Genomic DNA, 21677 nt, shown 5'->3' with positions numbered 1-21677 from the left:
TGGGGGGAGGGGACGTGGGGGGGGGGGGCGATTGGTGAGGGTGGGGGCGGACGTGCGGGCTGGAGTAGGATTTAAAAGTGAGGATCTTTGGGGCTGGGCTGGGAGGAATAACCGGATCGACGGATATATCACTGGTACGACCGGCCGGGCGCAGGCTTGTTCCAAAATAGAAACACGACGTCGCGAACGGCAAGCTTAGAAAAAAACAATTGCCTTGGCTACGTCGAAAGCAATAACCTAGGCTTCACCATCTCCGCTTGTCTGGTTAAACAAAAAAAGCCCATAGTTATTTGTAGGGCTGTCTCTCAAAGTCACCTTGCCCAGTACGTTTTTGTGGGTACTGTACTTATTTTGTAACTTACTGGGCTGTTTCCGAGCACCACAATCACACACGCGCACCGCAGAATCATTTGGCCGGCCGGGTTTTGTAGGCTGCCGGTGGGGTGGGTGGTTATTGTAGTTGTACGTTCATTGTTGCTTTGCCGGCAGTCGAGAAAGGAAGGGAATGGCTGGAGGTGGGAGTTTGACTGCGGGCACGGGAGCCCTCCTGCCTCTGGGAGCTGAACTGTTCAGGACGCTGTCGGGTCTGCTTATCGTCGCGGAAATGGTGAGTTTTCTCACGTTTGTGCGTCTGGCATCTCACTTTTGTCCGTTTTGTGCCGTCTCAATCTTTCTCTCTCTCTCCTAGACGCGTGTCTCTCATTGGGGGGGAGGGAGGGAGGGGGCTCTCCCCGCGTCGCGCGAACAACTTCAAAGCCGCGTAACCGGACCGATGTCGCAGTGAAATTTTGCTTTGGTCGACGTTACGCGCGTGTCGAGAGGCTGTGGTAGTACAAGTGGTGTGTGCTGGGATTGGTGTAGGCAGGCTACAGCCGCGCGACGAACAACAACAACACCACCACCAGAGTTAGATTATGGGCCACGGCTAATTGTCAGTCGCGATCGTTGTACGCGAACCGATCTCGGGCACCTCCTCCCCGGGTGGCGAGGTTTGGCTATGGCTTTAATAGACCACGAGTGCGATGTGTGTAATAATATGGGCACTTGGAGGGATTAAAGACGATCGGGCATGGTGTTGGCTGCACGACCCCCAGAGTGCGCCGTGCCGGCCTTATTCACAGATGGTCCACTAATGGCTCTTGTCGATTATAATGAGGTGGCCAGTCAGATTACAGTACAGCAAATGGGTTGATGTTCTGTGTCGATGAGATTTGAATGACAAGATGCTACCTCCCCTGTAGGGAGAGTATTAATTTGCTAAAGCATCCCAATGTCCTTCCATAATCCGACTCTTAACCGGGGTTGTTAAACGACAAACTGCTTAACCGGTAACCGTTTTCATGAATCTTACGCGTTTTCAAAAATCGTGACCCGGTACAAATTTTCCAGTGAAACTTGTAGTAATGAGTGGTATACAGATCGGCGGGCCTGACCGCACCAAACCTCGCCGCGTGGTGCAGTTTCCCTCCGTTCTCGGTTTAAAGGTAAAGTTCTAACCCAAAACCTCCTGGATAATATTGGTCGTGAAATCCTACGTGGTTTTTTTTTAATAAGGGATACAACCTTCAATTATTTATCGCTTCGCCACTGCTGGCGGAAAATCCTCCACTGACTGAAGGGATCTATTATATACTCTTTTTGGTTCTTTCGGTAAAGTCACGTAGGTAGAGACAATTATACATCCCGACGTTTCGATCGCAATAACAACCTGAAGGCGGTCGCTTGTTGTTGCTTCACCTGAAGACGGTCGCTTGCTGTTGCGATCGAAACGTCGTGACCTATTATTTTTTTCTACCTACGTGACTTTACCGAAAGAACCAAAGATTATGGATTCCTGCAGTCACGAAAGCTTCAAATCAAGATTGGAGGGATCTACTTTTTTGGGGGTCTTTTTGCCTACTCTTCCACGTCGACCAGACACATTGGAAGAGGTGAACACGCCAACATCTTCTGGGTTCTTTCGGTAAAGTCGCGTAGAATGGAGATAAAATAATAAAAAGAACACTAACAGAATAAAATTCTCACGACGTTTCGGCCACAACATAAGTAGCCTTCCTCGGGTGAAGAAACAGGGATGTCTTGAAGACAGCGCTTGGACATCCCTGTTTCTTCACCCGAGGAAGGCTACTTGTGTTGTGGCCGAAACGTCGTGAGAATTTTATTCTGTTAATATTTTTATTATGTTATCTGCATTCTCCGTTACTTTACCGAAAGAACCCAGAAGATGGATCCCTGCAGTCACGAAAGTTTTGAATCGAAACATACCAACACTTTACCCCACTGCGCTAACAGTGGTGTACCCACTTATACTGCTGGGTTTGAACGTTCACCATTTGTTCACCTGGGATTGAACCGATTACCTCTGGATTGCAGGCCCTCCATTGCACCACTATCACCCTTGGTTTCTCGGTTTAAAAATGTTTTAAACATTCTAGATTTGAAGTTTTCGTGACTGCAATGATCCATACTCTTTGGTTCTTTCGGTAAAGTCACGTAGGTAAAAATACAAAATAAAGTTAATCAAATCACGACGTTTCGGAGGCAACACAAGCTTCCGTCATCAGGTGTAACTTGCACAGCACCTGATGACGGAAGCTTGTGTTGCCTCCGAAACGTCGTGATTTGATTAACTTATTTTTTTATTTTTACCTACGTGACTTTACCGAAAGAACCAGAGTGTTTTATACATGTTAATGCTATACATTATATACGTGGCAAACCAATTATAGGTAATGTAAAATTAATTATAACAACCCTAGTCTGAACTGTTAATATTTACAGGACATGCTTTTTTATTTTTTAAATGCCGGATGAGGCATACTATTACACTTCCTGATACTTGATGTAAATATTACTTCCTAAATTCTGCCGGGTACTGAACGCATCCCAAAGCTGACCATAGAGCGTCGACTTGGTGCAGCTCTCCAGCGCCGTTTTTAAAATAATTTACACTTTGTGGGAAATCGACTGGTCGTTTTACATGCAGACTTTGTCCCCTAACATCGGAATGTGGAATTTTCATCACGTTCATTTCCAAACGTTCATTTTGAGCATAGATGCCTAGACGTTTTGGGTCCTTAAACCGTAATTTTATTATAATCCACGTATCGAGACGATCTTGGCTGGTTGTAAGTGGTGTATATTCTAATTACATTTTTATAGTTGGGCTAGAAAGTGTAAATTTGAATAAGCGTTATGTCGGTAAATTCCAGTCTATTAATACAGTACGAGGTGGAAGGACCATAGCATGAAAGCCCCCATAATTACAGGCCAGAGGTTGATTGAATTCACGCCTAAGGTTGGGTCTGCCGAAAGTTCTAAGTTTTTAACAATTACGTTTTCCTGCACACTTTACAGCTACTGCAGTCTTCCTGTTTGTTATCCGTGAACCAAGCGATTTGCCTTCCGCGTGAACATGCCACCTTGGACTGGTTCCTTGGTTTGATTATCTGATGGCAGAAAGAAAAGGATCCAGTCACTACTGCAACTGGATGGTCCGCGTCTTTTGAAGAGATTCTAACACGTCTGCCCCCATTGTGCTTTAACAGTGCATATTTGCTCAATCTCAAAGGGTAGTAAAACGACTAGCCTACATCGTAGCCTGCAATGTAAGTGACACGGAAGGTCTTTGGACAATTTAAAGCAAATTCTAACTTGTCCCAAACATTTTTTTGTCAATGGTTAACTGGAACCAAGCCTTTAAAATTCATATAGAACCATGAACGGTTCAAATGGTTTTTCGTGCACCCATACCGCACCTGAAAACCAATCGGTAAATTTCCCTGCTCCCACGTCTATGCTGCCCTTCTTCACACTTCACCTGCACTGCCCGGCATGGTGAAGCATGGTGAAAATCCTCGACGACTTTGGGAGGCAAGCAATCCAGTACGGCAGTGGAGTGATTACGAAGGGCTCTGCATATTCAAGTGAATACATTGCAAATAATGTGCAGCACTGTGGTTGTTGCCGTGTGCCTTTTTCTTTGAATTGTTGATACGGTGTGTTCCCGGTGACCGACAACCACACGCATGAGACTGAGGAAGCCTGAAGGGGTGGATCTCTCATAGGAATCTCAGTGTCCTCCACGCACTACCCCCCCCCCCCCCCCCCCATTGATTCTATATTAATCCCACACCGTAGGAATTCGGGAAACTCGGCTGATATTGCCCAACCCCAGTGCTGCCCATGATCATGGGTGAGATGATGCAAGCGGTACAATCGCAGACTTACTTTTCCGCACTGTGGTACAATCATTAGTGTACACGTGTCAATTTCCTCACCACACCTATGTAGTTAATTGCTGGTCAAGGCAGCATAGTTTCAGGCGCATATAAGTACAGTACAATATGTTTTGCTGTGCTCCCCTTCTGCTATCCGACAAGTATCCCCACAGCCCATAACAACAACCTGTTTGTCTGGTGGTCGCACATCGGAGCGCTATACAGGCTCAACCCTGCTTAATCTTAGAGGTTTGCCGAGGTGGGCTGCATGCAGGGTCATTTGATGGGCAGTCATTGGTAGAATTAATGGAATGGGCAGGCCCAGTTCCATTAAATTGAACGAGCTCTCGTTCCAAATTTCAAAGGCACGCTTAATACTTGCGGGTGTAATTCTTTAAAGGCAATTTACTGTTGCTGTATTTTGGATACTATTTATTTATTTAGAGCTAGGTCAATGATCGACGGTGGTGTTTTATGAGCCTTCCTCGTCGTTAAAATTGGTGGACAAATTATTTCCATCTCGGTTACTGTCCTAATTGGTTGACGGACTGCAGCAAGCCCAAATAAAAATCCAGTTCATGGTTATGATGACCAACATTATTTAAAGTGTCTGAAAGTGCCTTGTGATTTTTTTTGTCCGAAAGCCCAGTCCAATGAGAGGAACCGATTGCATTTTGTATTGGAAACAAGTACAGCAGTCAAATGACGGGAGTTATTCAACTGGTACTTTGACATTGGGATGATCTGGTTGTGTTGCTATGCTTCCACGCTTGGTTTAATGCCAAACAGTGGTTGGATGCACCTTCATGTCCTTTGTTCAGTCGGTTCATGTTATTTTCTTGCAACCTGCTTGTGGTTGTTATCCTACTTCCAACTTGATCATTTCAATGGGTAGCCTCTTGCGCGCACAAACATCCCTCCCTTTTATCATCAAGGCAATGGTATACCGGCAGAGCTTTTTAGAAAAATAATTGGTGTCTCGTACGCTTTGGTTCTTTCGGTAAAGTCACGTAGGTATAAAATACATTTTATATATATAAAAAAATTGGTGTCTCGTGTTTGTTGAAAATGTCATTGCCGAAATCTGGATACGTTGTATCACAGGCGGAGGTTCTGTAACTGCCCAAATTGGTCTACTTGGTGGATCAATCATTGGTCATAAACTCACATTTGAGCAAACTCTGCTTTAATTGGATACAGTATATAGAACTCCCATCACCCCATGCCATTTGCCGTACTAAGTTTCCATAGTTGCTAATAGCAAATGCGGTGCTGGTGACAATTGCGAGTATAAGTGAGCACCCATTTAATGCTAACACTGCACACGTATGATAGTAGTAGAGGATGCATGTATATACTGTACACACGTGTAAACATGCTTGTGTGAATAAGATCTGTGCAGTACTGGATAGCTTCTGTACCATAGCAGGACGCTTATTAAATAGCTTGGCAGCTCATTGGGCCCTTCCTGTGGGAATAAATACAATATATGAATTGGCTAGTGTACTGCTCCCTAAGCTATTTCCAGGTTGCACAGTGGTGTTTTGCATAAGGGACTCCGTTTTCTCCACTCGCTGGAAAATCTTTTTTGGAAGTGACACATCGGATATCGTGCCGAACAACGCACAGCACGAAAACTCATCGGAGAACTGTATAGCAACCACTGCAAAAAAAAACCTACGTGGTTGTGGACACTTAAGTGTGATAAACTAATGAAGAGTGTGCCTGTGATCAACGCAGTGCTGTAGCGTGGCTGTGCGTGCGCACCAGTTGAGAAATGCAGCCGTTGGAAGAACGTCTCTGGTTGCTGGATCCGTTCACAGATCGCGCTTCCCGTGCAAGTTGGAGCTGCTTTCTGGCATGTGACGTCGAATGCCATGTTTGAGTGCAGAATGCAGAAAATGTGGTTTAAAAACCTGTGGTGCTTCGGTAGTGGCAGGTCCAGTTTGCACAAGTTCACACTTGTGCACAAATGCATCGGCACTTGAAAGACCTTATCGGTAAATGGAAAATCCGTACCGGTTGGTTAATGTGTTTCCCACGAAGTGTCCCAAGTTTGCTTGTGTGTTGATGTGAATGAGTTCTGCGTTGGCTGACAAAAAAACCCACGTCCGTGATTTTTTGTTTGAAAACCTGACTCGAGTCACCTGGCAAGAATAGCTGGTTCAGATATCACTCGCCACTGATGTTGGTCATAGCCGGGAATTGAACATGATTTCAAAACGCAGTGGATAAGCATGGCACAACCTCTTCCCCCCCCACCGCCCCTACCTATTGATCGACATTTGTTCAACATGTCCACTGAGCTTGTGTGGTAGAGAGCAAAAAGGTAGAATACAGCCATGGCTGATAATCGCAGTTAATTGCAATCGATGATTTTAATGTGGGATTGGAGATCTTAGTTTTCGATGTGGTGATGGAATTGTGGGCTCTGTTTGTACTGACGATAGGATCATCATACTGGTAGGAACGAAGTTGTAAACTGAGTGTACCAGCCTGCAATAGATTAATGTGTCCGTCCGTCCCCTTTCAATACTTTAACGAAGTGAAATCTCGTGCTGTTGGGGTGTAAAATTAAAATTGCGCAAAATGCCAATGTTCCTACCAGCCCACCCTGCAGGGACCTGTTTTAATTAGACTTTCTCCCAGCAGGATAAATGAGAACCACCTCCTTGTTTGTAGACGTTGGCGGTTCGATCCAGTGGCCGCCCTTGTTCGTACTGCGAGTGTGCTAACCGTTCATGAGCTTGTTGCAACCTGCTTTCACAGTGGATGTAAAAAATTCGGCTTTGTTATTCGCGACGGACGACATTCTCCTTGTGCCGGCATCCTGGCCATAATTTTAGAACATTGCCCACAATTTGCAATGCTCGATTGGAATATGCATGGCAAAATTTTGCCCCCTTCTGCGAGAACTTGGCAGAACCTTCCTGAAAGTCAGGCTCGGTGAGGCATTTCTGGTGTAAACAACCATAACAATAAAAAAACGCTCATACCTAGTTTGGGCACCGAAACTGTACATGTGGTGCCAAAATAGACCTGTAAATATCACATGACTGAAACCTTGTGCTCGTGGTGCAAGCCACACCTAGCCATACAAGTTTATAGCCAAGGATTATGCAAGCAGCAGCGCCGAGTTGTTTAATACAATACATACATGTCAAGCCACTGCTGGATGAATGCCTCCATTCCGTGTTGGTCACGAGGGTTATTCGACCATACTCCACCACCCTGGCCTCTGCGTGTTGAAGGGGGTTGAGGCCCAATGCTGGTTGAGGTGACACTTGCCAATAATGGTTAACTGTTAACAAGCCAACTTCGCGTATTTTGGTTCCTAGCGGAGTGTGCTAACCAATGGACTGCCTCTTTTACCCCCAATCAATCCAAATGTTTCGTTATTTCTTTATCCAAGAGTTTCCTGGTCTCTTGTACTATTTACTCCTGAAGGATTTTTTTTTAGTGCGGTTATTATCTGTCACTTGTCTTTGCCCTTTGGCCATGTGAGACGATGTGTCCACGTTGCATCCAGTGTGTGGTTCCACGTTGCATTCAGTGTGTGGTTCCACGTTGCATTCAGTGTGTGGTTTCGTGCCGTGTGTCCAACAGTGGACTTGTTCTTTATTTGTGGCTATTATAATTCCACGGTAATTGAGTGAATAATAAGACATTGCATTTATGTTTGGGTGGAATGGTGACACAGTTGTTATCGCACAGCATTATAAACCCAAACAATGTGACTTTGATTCCTGGCCTTTGATAACACAAGTAGCTAAGGTGATAATTGGAATCGTTCCTGCACTCCCCTATCTTTGCCAACCTGCATTTACCAGGGTGGTGAAGCATGATACCAAAAAACACCCCATGACCTTCATTCTTTGGTTGATATCAGGAATTTACTTGTTCATAAACATTTTCCAGGAATTCTGCCATGGTGTTAATGGTTATTACACTGGACTTGTAATCTAGAGGCCACCAATTTGATCTCCCAGCACAATAGTTTGAAATTGGTCCACGTTTCTTAAACCGCCCTGTCTCCGAGTAGTAATCATTGGGTTCATCACAGTTGACTAATCGGCAGACCACATCCGGTGGATTAGATGGGGAAATACCACCTCCAAGATTTTTGGCCAGCACAGAATAGGCTAAATGCCCCCTAGAGCAGATCAAAACTCAATTTAATGGGAGGCCTATCTACTTTTACTTTTAAAAAAAATGTCCTACACAGCGCATGCCTTAAATGAATGGTTCCTGAGGAGTAGCCCTTCAGTATGGTGGTGTGCCATGCACGCACTATCCAGCCTTGTTGATCAAGCAAGATCTGTTGCGTTCCAGGAGATTTTGGTCATGACTATCATTTCTTAGAGGTATGGCACACACCGAGGTGACATGGAGAAACCCCACGCGTATTGGGGGGGAGTAGCCTCAAAAGTTTATCACAAATTTGCATTCTATTGCTATACCGTTACCTGGTCAGTGTGCAGCTCAAGGCTACAATACTCTCTAGAGCGTTTTTTTTCCCAGACTGGCTTCCCATTCAAGTACTATCCAGGCTCAAACCTGCTCATGTTCTGATATCTGATGAAATCGGGGTTACACACACGATAGTCCTAGGAAGTGATGCATGTGTACATTTTGTGAAAATCTATTGTCCACTTTTGTAGCATTTAGGAGTGGCCATGGGCAGAGGGTGTGGCTGGGGATTTTATCTCGGATGAAATTTGCCTTGCGTTGTGACCCTTGAGAAAAATGCGATTTGTTTTTTTTAAGTAACTCACAGTGATTTTATTTCGCAATTATTACTATATTGTCTTGACTGGACATCCGAGTCATCTGTACTCTTCATGTCATTTGCATCATAAGCCATAATAAGTTAACTGTTGGATGAAGTGATGGATTGACAAAGGGCTGCAAGTCATTATTAGTCTACCACGTGTGGCCTGGGACTCCTCTGTAATTCTAAGTGGAATGAGCTATCAATCCTGTTTCCATATAAAGTTATTAACCTGATTTTGACATTCAATTACATCTACTTTTAAGGTTTCTTTTTGACAAAACAGCCGTACTCCTAAAAAGTAATTCTGATCACCACTTGGTTTGAAATTCAGTTTTGTTCTGGAACTGTCGATATTGTTCGCAGGTCTTTGGCGGTCTCGTGTGGATTCTGGTGGCCTCCACAAACCTAAAGGGCACCGATCTGAGCCAGGGATGGGTCATGTTCGTCTCTGTTACATTCTTTGTCTTCACCATTGTCCAGTTTGTGCTCTACATAATCTCCGTCCCCAGCCAGACATCAGGATGGGTCACTCTGGTACGTTTCGTGTGCCTGAAGGCACACAACACCCACACTATCACGAAGGCATACGGCTCCTGATTTGAATGCTATTTGAAACTGCATAATACCCATTCTTCCACTGGCAACATCCAACACCAGGGTGGTTTTCCACCTGGCTTTGTGGAGCCGGAACCCAAAAACTCTGGCCTTCTAAGACCTCTGAATCTCACTCGGGGATGGGGGTGGTTAATCTTGTTCGTCATTAATTGCTCCAGGCCCTCTAGCACTTCCTGGGCACTGCTGTACTTCCGCAGTTGTAAAACAACCCGATGCCTCCTGAGCCGCACTGGGCTGACTTTCCCACAATCCTGGTGTGGCTTTGTATCGTGGGAGAGAGGCATAAGAGGCCACATTTACACATTGTTTGAGCTGAGGAACACAATCTAAAAACCCACTTAAGTGGGGTGAAAATGGCCCAACAGTTTGGCCACTTGCATTTTTGAGTTTCCACCTGTTTGTGGTTTGTAGTCTACATTGCTTCATTGTATCACCTGGTATTTATAGTTTTTTGCTAATGACAGACATTTGCTATATTTGTGAAATAAAACAAACTTTGGGTTTGGGGAGCTTTAACACACGGCACTATTTGGCATGTTTTAATTTAACGTGTTTGCTTTAGTGCAATAGTTGACTCGCCACTACTCTATGGCTATCCAAACAATGGTAACGGAGATTGTTTTTGGTACCTGTGGTTGTTCACGCATTGACATAAACGCGAGTGGAAGTGGTCGGCGCACAAATACGGCGACCTGAGTTTTATTCTATGGCCAATATCTGAACTGCTCCTAGACCTTTAATAACTTTGAATCGACCTTCGAAGACGGACCTGGTGTGGAAACTTCACACCAGGTTGTAGTTCTGGCCATACCACCCTCGTGTGCACTGTGCCAGCCTTCTTAGGTGCTTTGCTAATAGCACTTGCCCGAACGGCTTTCAAAACCTAGACTGAAAGTCTTTGTCTTTGTGTATATTGACAAAATTGTTAACAGTCTCTGGCTGTGTGTAACCATAAAATGTGCGGTTGTGTGTACGTATGTGTGTTTTGACCATCAGAATGCCTGGTTCAACTTGGCAGCGTTCGTCCTGTACCTGAGCGCCGCTGTGCTACAGGCCAATGTCACCGCATGCACCCAACAGCAGTGCTGGCTGATGTACTCTGGGCAGTCGCCGTCCACCGTTGCCACCACCATGGCACCCAGCACAGTGCCCACGGTGAACCAGACTGTGACCCCTTCTCTGAACTCCTCGGTCACGGGCTCCTTGGTGCCCACATCGAGTTTGACGCCTGTCGCCCCGTCTTCCCCCGGCAGCCCCACAGCAAGCCACACTCCGTCAACCGTCACAACGAGCGTGCCAAGCAGTGTCTCGACTTCTACAGTTGTGACCTCTATGACAACAAACGCTAGTCACGTTCGCAAGCGCCGTGGAGTTCCTGAGCCAAGCTACTTGGTGTATCCCAATTACCAGCTGATCCGACTGCTGATAAGATCGGTGCGGGAGCAGAACGCGAGCGCCAATGGGTCCTCTACGATGGCAATGCCGACGACGAATACGAGCTCCGTCGTGACCACCACCAGTCCCACCGACAACGACACGTACCGCATAAACGTGGCGGCGACGGTAATGAACATGAATGATAACAATAACGGTAGTTTGCAGCCTTTCAGGATCCACTGCTGGGTGAAGACCTCTCTACCATTTATGGGTGACGTTTCACCCATACTTCACACCGTGTTTAGTGTGAGGATGGTGAAAGTAGTAAATTGGTTTATAATTTGCTTGTACCTTGTTTTATCCACAAAAGGTTCCGGGAGTCTTGGTACCCTTTAAGAAGTAAGGTCCTGCCAATGTTTCTTTGTAATCCCCAATTAAATAGTTTGTGCGTAATTTTTCAACACTGGGATGTTTGGCCCAAACCAGTTACATATTTTTAGCGGAAACTAGAAACGCTGGAGGGAAACCCATGCGGAACAGAGAGAAATGCAAATCTCTACACACAAAAAGCACCCGAGTTGAGAATTGGAACCCAGAACTTTCTTGCTGTGAGGCACGTGTTACGACTGCGCCACCCTGCGGCCAGTTGAAATAATTTACCACTCAACCATGGACAGGATATTTGAACACCTTTCCAACACGGCTGGTCAATGGGGGTTGGTGCAGAGGGCTGGCCCAGGGGTCTGTTCCATATCCCTCTCCACTTGGCTATGGCCTGGAATCGAACTTGGGTTGCTGGGTTCGTAACCACTGCGACACCACTCCACCTAAAAGACAAACACCGTACAGTAGAGTATTAACTGCATTTGACGTTCACATTGCTCGGCACCTGCTCATTATAACACTCGGTATAATGTCTCTTTACAACTGCATTATAATCTAGAGCTGCAACATTCATATAGACGGGCACCACGGTAATAATGTTAACTATTTTAGCCTTGTATACAGGTGATTTGTGGGTTTGGTCCCGACCCAGACGCCTTATATTTTAAGTTTGCATGTTTTTCCTGTGGGGTCGCATGGATTTTTCTCAGGGTCCTCCGGTTTTCCCCTCCACATTGAGAAGCATGCGTTTGAGAGTATTTGTTTGCGATAAATTTCCACAAGCCGCCACTTCGTTGGGCTATCATTTACAGCCAGGTTGCTTCTGAAAAAGAGTTGTATCGCTCGATAGGCCTTGTGAAATAAAAGTTGTTTTTAGTTTAGATTTTAAGTAAACCGACTTAATCAGTTATAGCCAGGGTTTCATTTCAGCTCGGCTGTCCAGGTTGGTGACCTGAAAAATGCTCTTCACTTGACACCACATCTGGTATATACCTCTCTGGCTGTGGATACTAAGTCATGTGCCTACTCCAGTCTACCTGTGGTCTGGAAAAAATATTTGAAATAAAATCCTGGTTATAGCCTAGACTTACTGAACTAAAAATGGCCATACAACGTGTTTTTTATTTTTATTTGCATAACTAAACCTCTGGCCCAGAGTGTCCAATGGTGCCGAATCCAACAGAGGTGGACTGGGATTGAAGATATCGTTTCCAGCATTTTGCAGTCCCACGGCCCTGTCTGCCATTAAAAAAATGGCGAGTTATTAATTTATAAAAAACAATATTTTTCGACATTCAATTAATCAACAATTGATAAATTCAAAACGACTTGCAATCGCATTGTGTACTGTCGTGTCAATTCGCCTGGCCAGGTGTCGCTGTAAACACATGAAGTGCATACTCTTTGGTTCTTTTGGTAAAGTCGCGTAGGTCGAAAAATAATAGATCACGTTCCAATCGAATCGATCGAAAACGTGAGTGTGGATTCCTGCAGTCACAAAAGCTTCAATTCGAGACATTAAACGCAGCCAAAAGCTGAATTTTATTGGTCCGTATGTGGCAATGGGGAATAGGGCAAACTTTGTGGGTAGCACACAAGGCAACCAAAGTTCAGATGTAACTATAACCCTGCCCGTGACCAAAGCACGTCAAAGGGGGAATGTACAGGACTTCATTCCTCCACCTGCATAACATCGCCTACATCCACCATTATTCCAGTGAAAGGGCAAAGATGGGCCAACGTTGGCACGTGGGTTGGAACCGTTGGACTAACATTGGCCCAACGTTCCATGGTTTACTGGGTTGTTGCCCCCATCCGTACCTTCATCAATGATCACATTGGCAACTACGGGTATCCCTCGCTTTATCAACATTCTGTTTATGAAATGTCCCTTAAACGTATTGAACAAAATTATGGACACTTCGATAAATAAAAAATATATAATTTCCGCGTGAACGAAATGCCACATTGCACTCGCCATGAGATCATCAAACAAGAAGCACCTGGGAGGGTTTGTCATCCATTTGCGAAAGCGTCCGTGTCCCTTCAGTGCCACAGTAACGCCTGCACGTCACCTTTCCGGTCATTCCCACATGCGCAGATCTTTAGGAATTCCCTAAAAGGGTAAAACGAACATTTATCATTCAATCGTTTTAATCTTTGTTGTTTTGCATTATGAAAGTGATAGATGTGGGGTTTTTTTTAGGTTTGGTTTGTGGAGTTGCATTTACTCACTTTTGAACCGTAACACTTTTTATGACACTGCATTTTAAATATAGTACATGATTGTGTTCCGGCTTACAAACGGATCTCAGAAACTGAACCCGTTCGTAAGTCTGTGGACTGCCCGTATTGCCAAGGGGTGAGGGCGTTTGTAGTCGCCTGTAGGGGGAACTCTGCACCCAGATTCTATAAGCAAATGTCTTTGACGGCTATGGGTGACACGTTGAATGGCAGGGGCGTGATCACCTTTTAAACCAGAGAGGCCACCATGCATCGGTGTAGCTGTTGGCTTCCCTGTCCAGAGCGCACATGGAGATTTTTGACGCAACTCGTTTCATTTTAACAAAGCCGGCATATCAATTCATCTTTGACGAGGAATTCATCTTTAGCGACTTACGGCATTCTCGGATTGCCGACTTACGGCATTCTCGGATTGCAAGACCACCTTTTGTTCCACTAATTTACAGCAGGTTCGTGTTTGTGACGAGTTGTATATCTTTATTGACTAGGCACTAAGTTTTGGGTGCGTCTTATCTAGAGTGGCAATTTCCTCAAGGTGAAATATTTCTGATGTAAACTTTATTTTAAACAATACATTGAATCCTTAACCTTGATGCTTTCATGACTGCAGGAATACATACTCCTTTGGGTCTTTACCGAAAGACCCAAAGAGTAAATTCATTGAAAGTGCTCTACAAATGTTAACGTTGGCCATTTCCACGACTTTGGACATGTGAGGCATCGTTGTTAGGACTCGATTCACTGTGGAAGAAATGTGTACACCTCTCCTAGATGAGGGAGAAGTGCTCAAAATACTGCCAGACGTTCTCTGAAGAACGTTTCATCTGCTGTGATGTATTTAGTATCAAGTTAAATTCCCAGATACGACTGATCGATGACATTCTATTATAATTGAGCAGCGAGGTAAAGTAGTCAACATCCCCTCCCATGACCAATGCGGCATGGAGAGGCCTTCATCCAGTGGTGAACTTGTAATGACTGGAATATTTATTTTTAAAATCTACTGTGCTTGCATTCAGTAGACCCCCATATGTGATTTTATGTTTCTGACAAGTTTCCTACTTTGTGGACCTGCTGAGTGTCTTGACCAAAGTAAGGTGGCACTCGTTGGCATGTCGATAACTGATCTACTTTCTCTTTCCAGGTCTTCAGTTACCTCGCAACCTTTTGCTACGCGATAAACGCCTACGTTGGAATGGGCATGTGGAAGAACCACTAGCGGATGAGAATTTTCCCAAAAGTCGTGGTGAAGAATGAAAAGCAAACCCCTTTTTTTTGTCATTGTTTAAAACATTCATTTGAATTCCACGAATGTGCATGTAAAATACAAATCAGCGTGGTTTCTTGGCAACATGACAGGCGTTACTAGTTGTAACAAACAAGGGCCCATCACAGTAACTTTTGCAATGTGCAGCATAGCAACGTTAGTGGAGTACACTTCTACCATGTTACCTTGCCATTTTAAGCAGTAATGACAACTAAAAGAGGCAGCTAGGTAGCTTGACAACAGGAACATTCTCGACTGAGGTAGATCCTATAGGTCCAACAGATAGACTTCTGCAGCACAGTCTGTGTTTTTATTTTTACAAGACCAGTAATATTAATAATATATAGTTATTTATCTTGGAAAACCGGAACGCCCTATTCTCCAGATGACAATCAACCCCCCCCCCCCCCCCCCACCCTGTATATTAAAGTAAAAGTTGGGTGTGTGACGACATTTGTGCTCTGAATAAAATTATCAGTTTTGGATGCATCTTTATGAAGGGTCTAATCTGCAGAATATGGTAATTATTAAGACATTGGCAGGGATTGTTTTACTTTTAATGTTTGGACGTTACAAAGCAGGCTGAGAGCTGATTTTATGGTCCAAATTGCAATATTCCCAGTAATTTCAAACTAAAATTGTTCCACGATGTTTGGGCTGGATAATCTGTTAAATATATCGGTATACATAACATTGTAAAGTAATGCACAGAGCAGATACTATTAATTGAAAAATATTGTTTTAAAAGTAAATGGAGTTGCGCATGAGTCAAATACATTCGAAATGTTGCTGCTTCCAGACGCAAATCTGTCCTGGAACCCTTAATCCTTTTTGTTTTGTAACCAATTGTGTAGAATACTTTGTCATGTATCTCTGCAGGGATCTCTTACTTCCAAAACAATTTGGCCGACCTTTTTGCCTAAACCTTATCTTGCACGCAGGATGAGTTGCAGCATTACCCCACCCTTATGAGTAAAAACATGACATTCCACAAATACCTTTATTTTTTAAAAAAGTTTGTACAAGGCCAAACATGTGGTTTACCTGGTGCTTTGTGAAATCATTTTTCAATTCGTCGGAGCGGTGGGTTTCAGTTCTGTCCCCCAAGAACCTTCAAATTATTAGGTGTCATATTAAATTAATCAAATCATCTGTTCAATGCTATACAAATTTGGGTGTTATACCGAACTTCTCCGGGTTACCTTTTTGTCTATATTTTAAATATTTCTGCTGCCGTGTGTACCGTTTTTCATGATTGTTTTCAAATAATAAATGGTTTGATACAGCTTCTCCCTTAACATGTGCTATTTTTGAGTAACATGTCTGCTTTGTCACACTGACCACAATGTAGTTTGGTCATCGATGTTACGGCATTCCATTACCGTGTTGTAATGTGGCGTGTATCTTCTGGAACTTTAATTGACTAAATGGATACACGTACACAAATCTAAGCAATAAAAATATGCTGCATTCCTCAACATTGCTTTTATGTCCTCTTAATTAGAGTGGGTGCAGAGGTGCTGCTGTCCAAAAGCAGACTTCATTTCCGGGGCTCCTGTTTCCAATCTCGTCTTCGTGAAATGCCGACATGAGACTGGTAGCGAGACAACCGAATACATTAGCTGTCTTTATCTTAATTTGCTCCTATTAGGATTTTAACCTGTTGCTGACATTTACACTAATTTCATTTAAATATGGGGTCCCTTGAGCCAATTTGGGGGCTCTAAGCGTTTGTCTTAAATTATTTTGTACCCTACGTAGCCAACCGTGCCAACACTCCCAGATGAATGGGTCTCATGTCATCTCTGCGCTTATGACACAACCCGCATACTTATTGGAGTTATTTTTCCGGGTGTAGTCCGTCACTGGCTTCCTCCTGGTGTCTGCAGTGAACGGTATATATTAAGTATACTGCATGGTTTTTTTTTTTAAATCCGGCAGCCTAAAGATTACCTTCACCCATAGCAGTTGCGTGGTGTTCACTTGATGGGTCCTCTTTGCTCCTTGCTACCCGGTTGCTTAACTGTACCAAATTTGCACCTTTTTGGCTGATTTTTTTTAGTTGTGGCAAATGTCTCCCTTTTATTGCTCACGCAATTTCTTGGGTTCCCAGAATTGTTCTCGTTCCCTCCTGCTAAGCTCGCATCGTAACGAAAGCCAACTCCTGTCGTACGAGTCGTCGCCTACTTTCCTTCTTGCGTCGGTTGAGATACTGTTGTCCTTTTTGCATGGTGGTGTTCATCTCGTGTTTCACAGGCTATATACTTAATTTTTTTTAAATCTCGTTTTCCCGGCTTGACCGTGCAAAGATGCAAAACGTTCAACTGTTGACGACAAGCCTCTCCTGTGTGCACCGTTTCTGTAGTTTTTGAAGAATCTGTCGCTTTGGTCACGGCTTGGTTTTGACAATTTGTGCTCTTTGCAATACACACCACCTTCTTGGAAAACATTGCCAAGCACGTTTCATTGCTTTGCGGACTCTTTGGATACCACCCTCTGTCGTTCAAGCCAAACGAGAAACTATTCCATTGCTTGTAGAACTTAACACGAGCTTTTAAGAGATGGTGGCGATTGACTTTATGCACGTAATTTAATGCGGATTCTTAGGTTTACACAACAATGACATTTAGTCTGCATCGCTTGAACAACTATTGAACGTACTAACAGAAGAGAACGTCCTTCCCAGATGTATTGTTCAGGTCTATGAATTGTCCGTGACCTGTACATAACTGCTGTTGTGCAAGTAGTCACCTGCGTTCTGAACTGCCTTTTTTAAACGGTCATGTTTAGGTTTGGTGATTGTCCCTTTTCTTGTATGTTGCCATTGAAAGCCTTATTTCAATTCCTACTTCATTGTTAAAGCGTTTCTTTGTATTGAAATGGCTTTTCACGTTTATACTTTGAATAGAGGTGTGTTTGCTTGAGCAAACAGCTGGCAATTTCGAAACGTGCTCTATACATCCCACTTTTACTAAACCATTAATTGCTCGTATCCAACCAATCAATTTAGCCGTGTAGCGTCCGATTTTCGTTGTAATTTGATATCTCCAACCTAGGATTCAATACTTAAATATTAGTAAAACTATAGCAGATGTTTTTTTTTAAAGTAGGCATTGTATAACAATGGTCGGGTTATGCGTTTTACTTGAGCAAATTGTTAATTACAATGCATCGATTTGTGGGGTTATGCAAACTAAAGTTTGCTGTGGAAGGCACACAATTCCATGGAGCACGATTGGGCATGTCTCGTTTGTATGTTAAACCTGCTTGGCGAGATTGTGTGCATACCTGAAACCCTTACATTGGTGTTTCCCAACCTGTGGTTTACAAGACCCGTGGGTAGTGGTCCGCCAAACTGTTGCAGACACAAATGTTTTCCTTCATAAAACCCCTTTGCTTTAATTATTGACTACATAGTTGCCCGCATTTTTGTTTTCATGTTGAAAGTGGCCCTTAAGGTTCGGAACCACTCCTTGTAGTAAGGCGCGAGTTTGCTGTCCTACATGTTGGTCGGCAACAGTTGTGATCAAAACTCCCTTTGCTTATTTGAGCATCCCTTACGCCTGCTGATGTTGCCTCGGTCATTCGTGCGTTTAATATTATAAAGACATTTTTTTTTAATCCATGGATAATGGCCTCTTTCTTTCCCATTGTATTATATATTTTTCTAATGGATTGAATGTACAGTATTGATGCTATTTTAACACGACAGTGGCATTCCATGAATAATAATAGTAATTAATATACGTTCATAAATTGTGATGGTGCAAGGCATAGCTGGATCATTGCTTTCAATAACTTGATGCAATAGCCATTGGGTTTGTTGCTGGATGAGGGCCTCTTCAGGCTGCGTAGGTCATGGGGGTTATTTGGTCCTCTGCACCCTTGTCAGTGCGTGTGGCTGAAGGTGGTGGAGTACAAAGGCGGGAGCATCGCAGTACAGTACAATATAACCACATTTTGCCGCACTGCCCCCTACTACCTGCCATGTAGCCACCGTCTACAACAACCTTTTGCGCGTAGCGGTGGCCCATTTCAAGCACTTATCCAGGCTTGCTCTGCATTGTGCAATGGAACCACACACCTTGAGTTAATTTATTAACCGTAGAGGTAGTCGGGGCCTTTTGAAAGTGTATTTCGTGCCTAAACAAATCCTGAACTCATTTTGGAAAGCCAATTTTGGCCTGGAAAGGAAATGGTACATGTGTAGGCCAGCAGCTCTTACCCCATTGGCCTTGCAGGGGAAGCGCCGACTGCGGCGTGGATACCGTGCGGGAGAAATGTGCGTGGGAAAACAACAGCACCGTGTCGGGGCAACAAAACGCTCAACGTGACGCATGCCTTGCTCACAACACTCAACAATGACACCGATTCCTTGTTAAACATCGCGTTGATAAGAGGCATGTGCAGCAGCTGTCGGTTGGAGCAACTCGTGCAGCCAATAATGGATGTTTGAATGCCCTGCGTGGGTGGGTAGCAGTGGTCTTGATTGTGGGGGAGCTCCATAACAAAAATGATGAACTACTCGTGTAGGTCTAAACATCGTAATTATTGATACGGGCCAATTGTTGAGACGAGCAAGAGAGTGGGTTTGTTATGCTTGTACATGCTAACGCAGCATTGTAAAACTTCCAGACTAAATGTGCAGCCTTGCAACTTCTTGCTCTTTTGCTGGCAGAAGGGCCTACAATAGCAGAAGCTATCGAGAGGACTCGTGGTATTTGGCCTACTCTTCCACAATAGCCAGACGTCTTGTAAGAGGTGGGAGCAACACACATCCCACCACACAGGACTTGCCAATCGACTGAACCGGTCAGTGGTGGAAATGGGGCCAGAACGCCATGGTGGGAGTGAAAAACTGAACCCGACTGCGTTGCGGAAAGAATCAAGGATTCATCTTTTTTTTTTAAATGTACATGACTCCCAGATGGACCCCTAGACTAACAGAGAGCCGCACACATGGAGCAAATATCCTCTTCCTCCCTTTCCTCAGATCTTGTGGGGGTGGGGGAATCGTGTGCGAGTTCCCCCAGTAATTTATTCCCACGTCCAGTCCTGCTCAACCCATTTCTACGAGGACAGATCCCCCAATTTCGAGAGAGAGATCGAATTGAACTGGCGACCTCTTGGATCGCAAGTCCAGTTGGTAACAAGTACATCGTGCAGCGTGTTTGCTGTAATGGCTAGGCACGTCTTGCTCCCTAAATGTACAACTTTTCCTAAACGTACTTTTTATTAAGTGCTGCAGTTTTCTTGGAAAGTATTTCTGCCCCCCCCCCCCGCCAAAAAAAAACCTCCACAATGTGATGGAGCAAATTAACAGTGCCTGTTAAATTGTACACGTGATACTGAATAGTGTGGTGCAACGTCGTGTGCGGCATTTGTAAAGTTGAGCACAGTTTGCATGTTACTTGTGTTTGGCAACGAAATGTTGAGGGGAAAATCGGTATGCGGGAAAGCTGTGGTTTAATTTGCAACTGGTTTCCAATTCCCAGAAACACTCCGCCCAGCAAGGAAGTCATGAAATTAACAGAACAATACACCTCGTGAACAGCGGACAATTTTAGTTTGTCCATCCGTCGACCACAGCCCCTTGTAGCGATGCGCCATGGCTAAGCCAAACTATCTATTCTTAATAGATAATATGTGATGCATCTCATTTGTGCGCTTGCTCTCTGAACCACGTGTTCATCTCCCAGCGTAATTCCCAACATGCATCTCTTTAGACATTTTTCAGTACTCGGCTTTTGTTCCATGTTCAGTACAACTGAATTTTGCTGCACTCCCCCTCCGCCGATGATGTAGCCGAACGGCACCCTACAACACCTTGATACGGCGTATGTATGATCATACACCGTGAAGGGGGAGTGTGTATGTTCAACTTGTTCTCACACCGTGCCTAGCGAACCGTGCTAATCGGAGGTGCGGTGGAATATCCCAAGCGCTACGCTTTAAACGTTCACACTGAGCCACCTCGAAAGACGTCGAGTCAACATTGGCAGACCCCGAGGGCAACGGCGCTGCACTGAACAGCGCACGGCAGAGCCGTCACTTGGCAGCTGGTGAATGCCAATAGGAGCAGCGTCTGGAGTTTCGGAGGTGGGTTGATTTTGAAGCTGGAGATGAGAGAGAGGGGTTCCTTTCGTCCCACTGACACGTGGCGAGTCTCATGGATGACGGTTTTGCGTGGGTAGCCGGTACAAGAGTGGCACATTGCAATACATTCGAATTGGTTTAACACGTAGTAGGCTTTCTCGACGAATATTATTCACAATGAAGGTTTTTGGGTTCGATCGCGTAAGCATAAATGTGTCGTAACCCTCCACCACCCGACACCGCCAATTAGTAAGGGATGTCAAGTAAACAAAACGGCAAATGGTTACTACTTCAGCCCACCGGTGTGTTGGAGAGTAAATCCACATTAACAATTTGAGTAGTGCGACGTTTTCGCTGGTAATTACATCCAGCATCATCGGTCTTAAATAGAGCAGGACGACGTCATCACTGACAACTCCCTTACTAATTGGCTGTGTCGGGTGGTGGAGGGTTACGACACATGTATGCTTACGCGATCAAACCCAAACACCTATCTTATGACATTTTGAATTGGTAACCCAGTAAATCGAAAGCTACTGTATGCAATAAGCGTGAACACACCATATTTTCCCCAATGATCGAATTTAACTGCAGTGTTTACATAACTAAACAAATAAGCAGACATAGTATATACCCTTCATATATCTGTCCCGCCACGTAAAATAAAATAAAAAATATTTACGACGCTAATGGTTATAGA

The 21677-nt window shown here is 44.4% G+C and overlaps 1 protein-coding gene across 3 annotated transcripts; it reads left to right on the top strand.

Moving 5' to 3' along the window:
* The first annotated feature begins 54 nt into the window (after positions 1–54).
* LOC116953705 (uncharacterized) lies at positions 55–16167 on the top strand. 3 transcript variants are annotated; one of them, XM_032974069.2, is made up of 5 exons: positions 55–134; positions 490–607; positions 9358–9528; positions 10606–11172; positions 14759–16167. In XM_032974069.2, the coding sequence occupies exons 2-5, from the start codon at positions 506–508 to the stop codon at positions 14831–14833; spliced, it is 915 nt and encodes a 304-aa protein (XP_032829960.2). In that variant the 5' UTR covers positions 55–134; positions 490–505; the 3' UTR covers positions 14834–16167. The 3 variants fall into 3 exon arrangements, with proteins under 3 accessions (XP_032829960.2, XP_032829959.2, XP_032829958.2); XM_032974068.2 differs by having other exon boundaries at positions 90–323; XM_032974067.2 differs by having other exon boundaries at positions 90–607.
* Positions 16168–21677: the final 5510 nt, after the last annotated feature.

This window comes from Petromyzon marinus, chromosome 3, assembly GCF_048934315.1.
Source record: "Petromyzon marinus isolate PM22_M1 ecotype Great Lakes invasive population chromosome 3, UKy_Petmar_22M1.pri1.0, whole genome shotgun sequence".
NCBI lineage: Eukaryota > Metazoa > Chordata > Hyperoartia > Petromyzontiformes > Petromyzontidae > Petromyzon > Petromyzon marinus.
The sequence above is the reverse complement of the archived record's forward strand: the minus strand, read 5'-3'. Positions and strand labels throughout refer to the sequence as shown.

What these genes read in the sequence shown, in the direction of transcription:
- LOC116953705 (XM_032974069.2), top strand. Translation starts at nt 506, where the DNA reads ATGGCTGGAGGTGGGAGTTTGACTGCGGGCACGGGAGCCCTCCTGCCT. An exon ending in TGCTTATCGTCGCGGAAATG is followed by an intron (nt 608 to 9,357) that starts GTGAGTTTTCTC and finishes TATTGTTCGCAG; the next exon opens with GTCTTTGGCGGTCTCGTGTG. An exon ending in CATCAGGATGGGTCACTCTG is followed by an intron (nt 9,529 to 10,605) that starts GTACGTTTCGTG and finishes TTTGACCATCAG; the next exon opens with AATGCCTGGTTCAACTTGGC.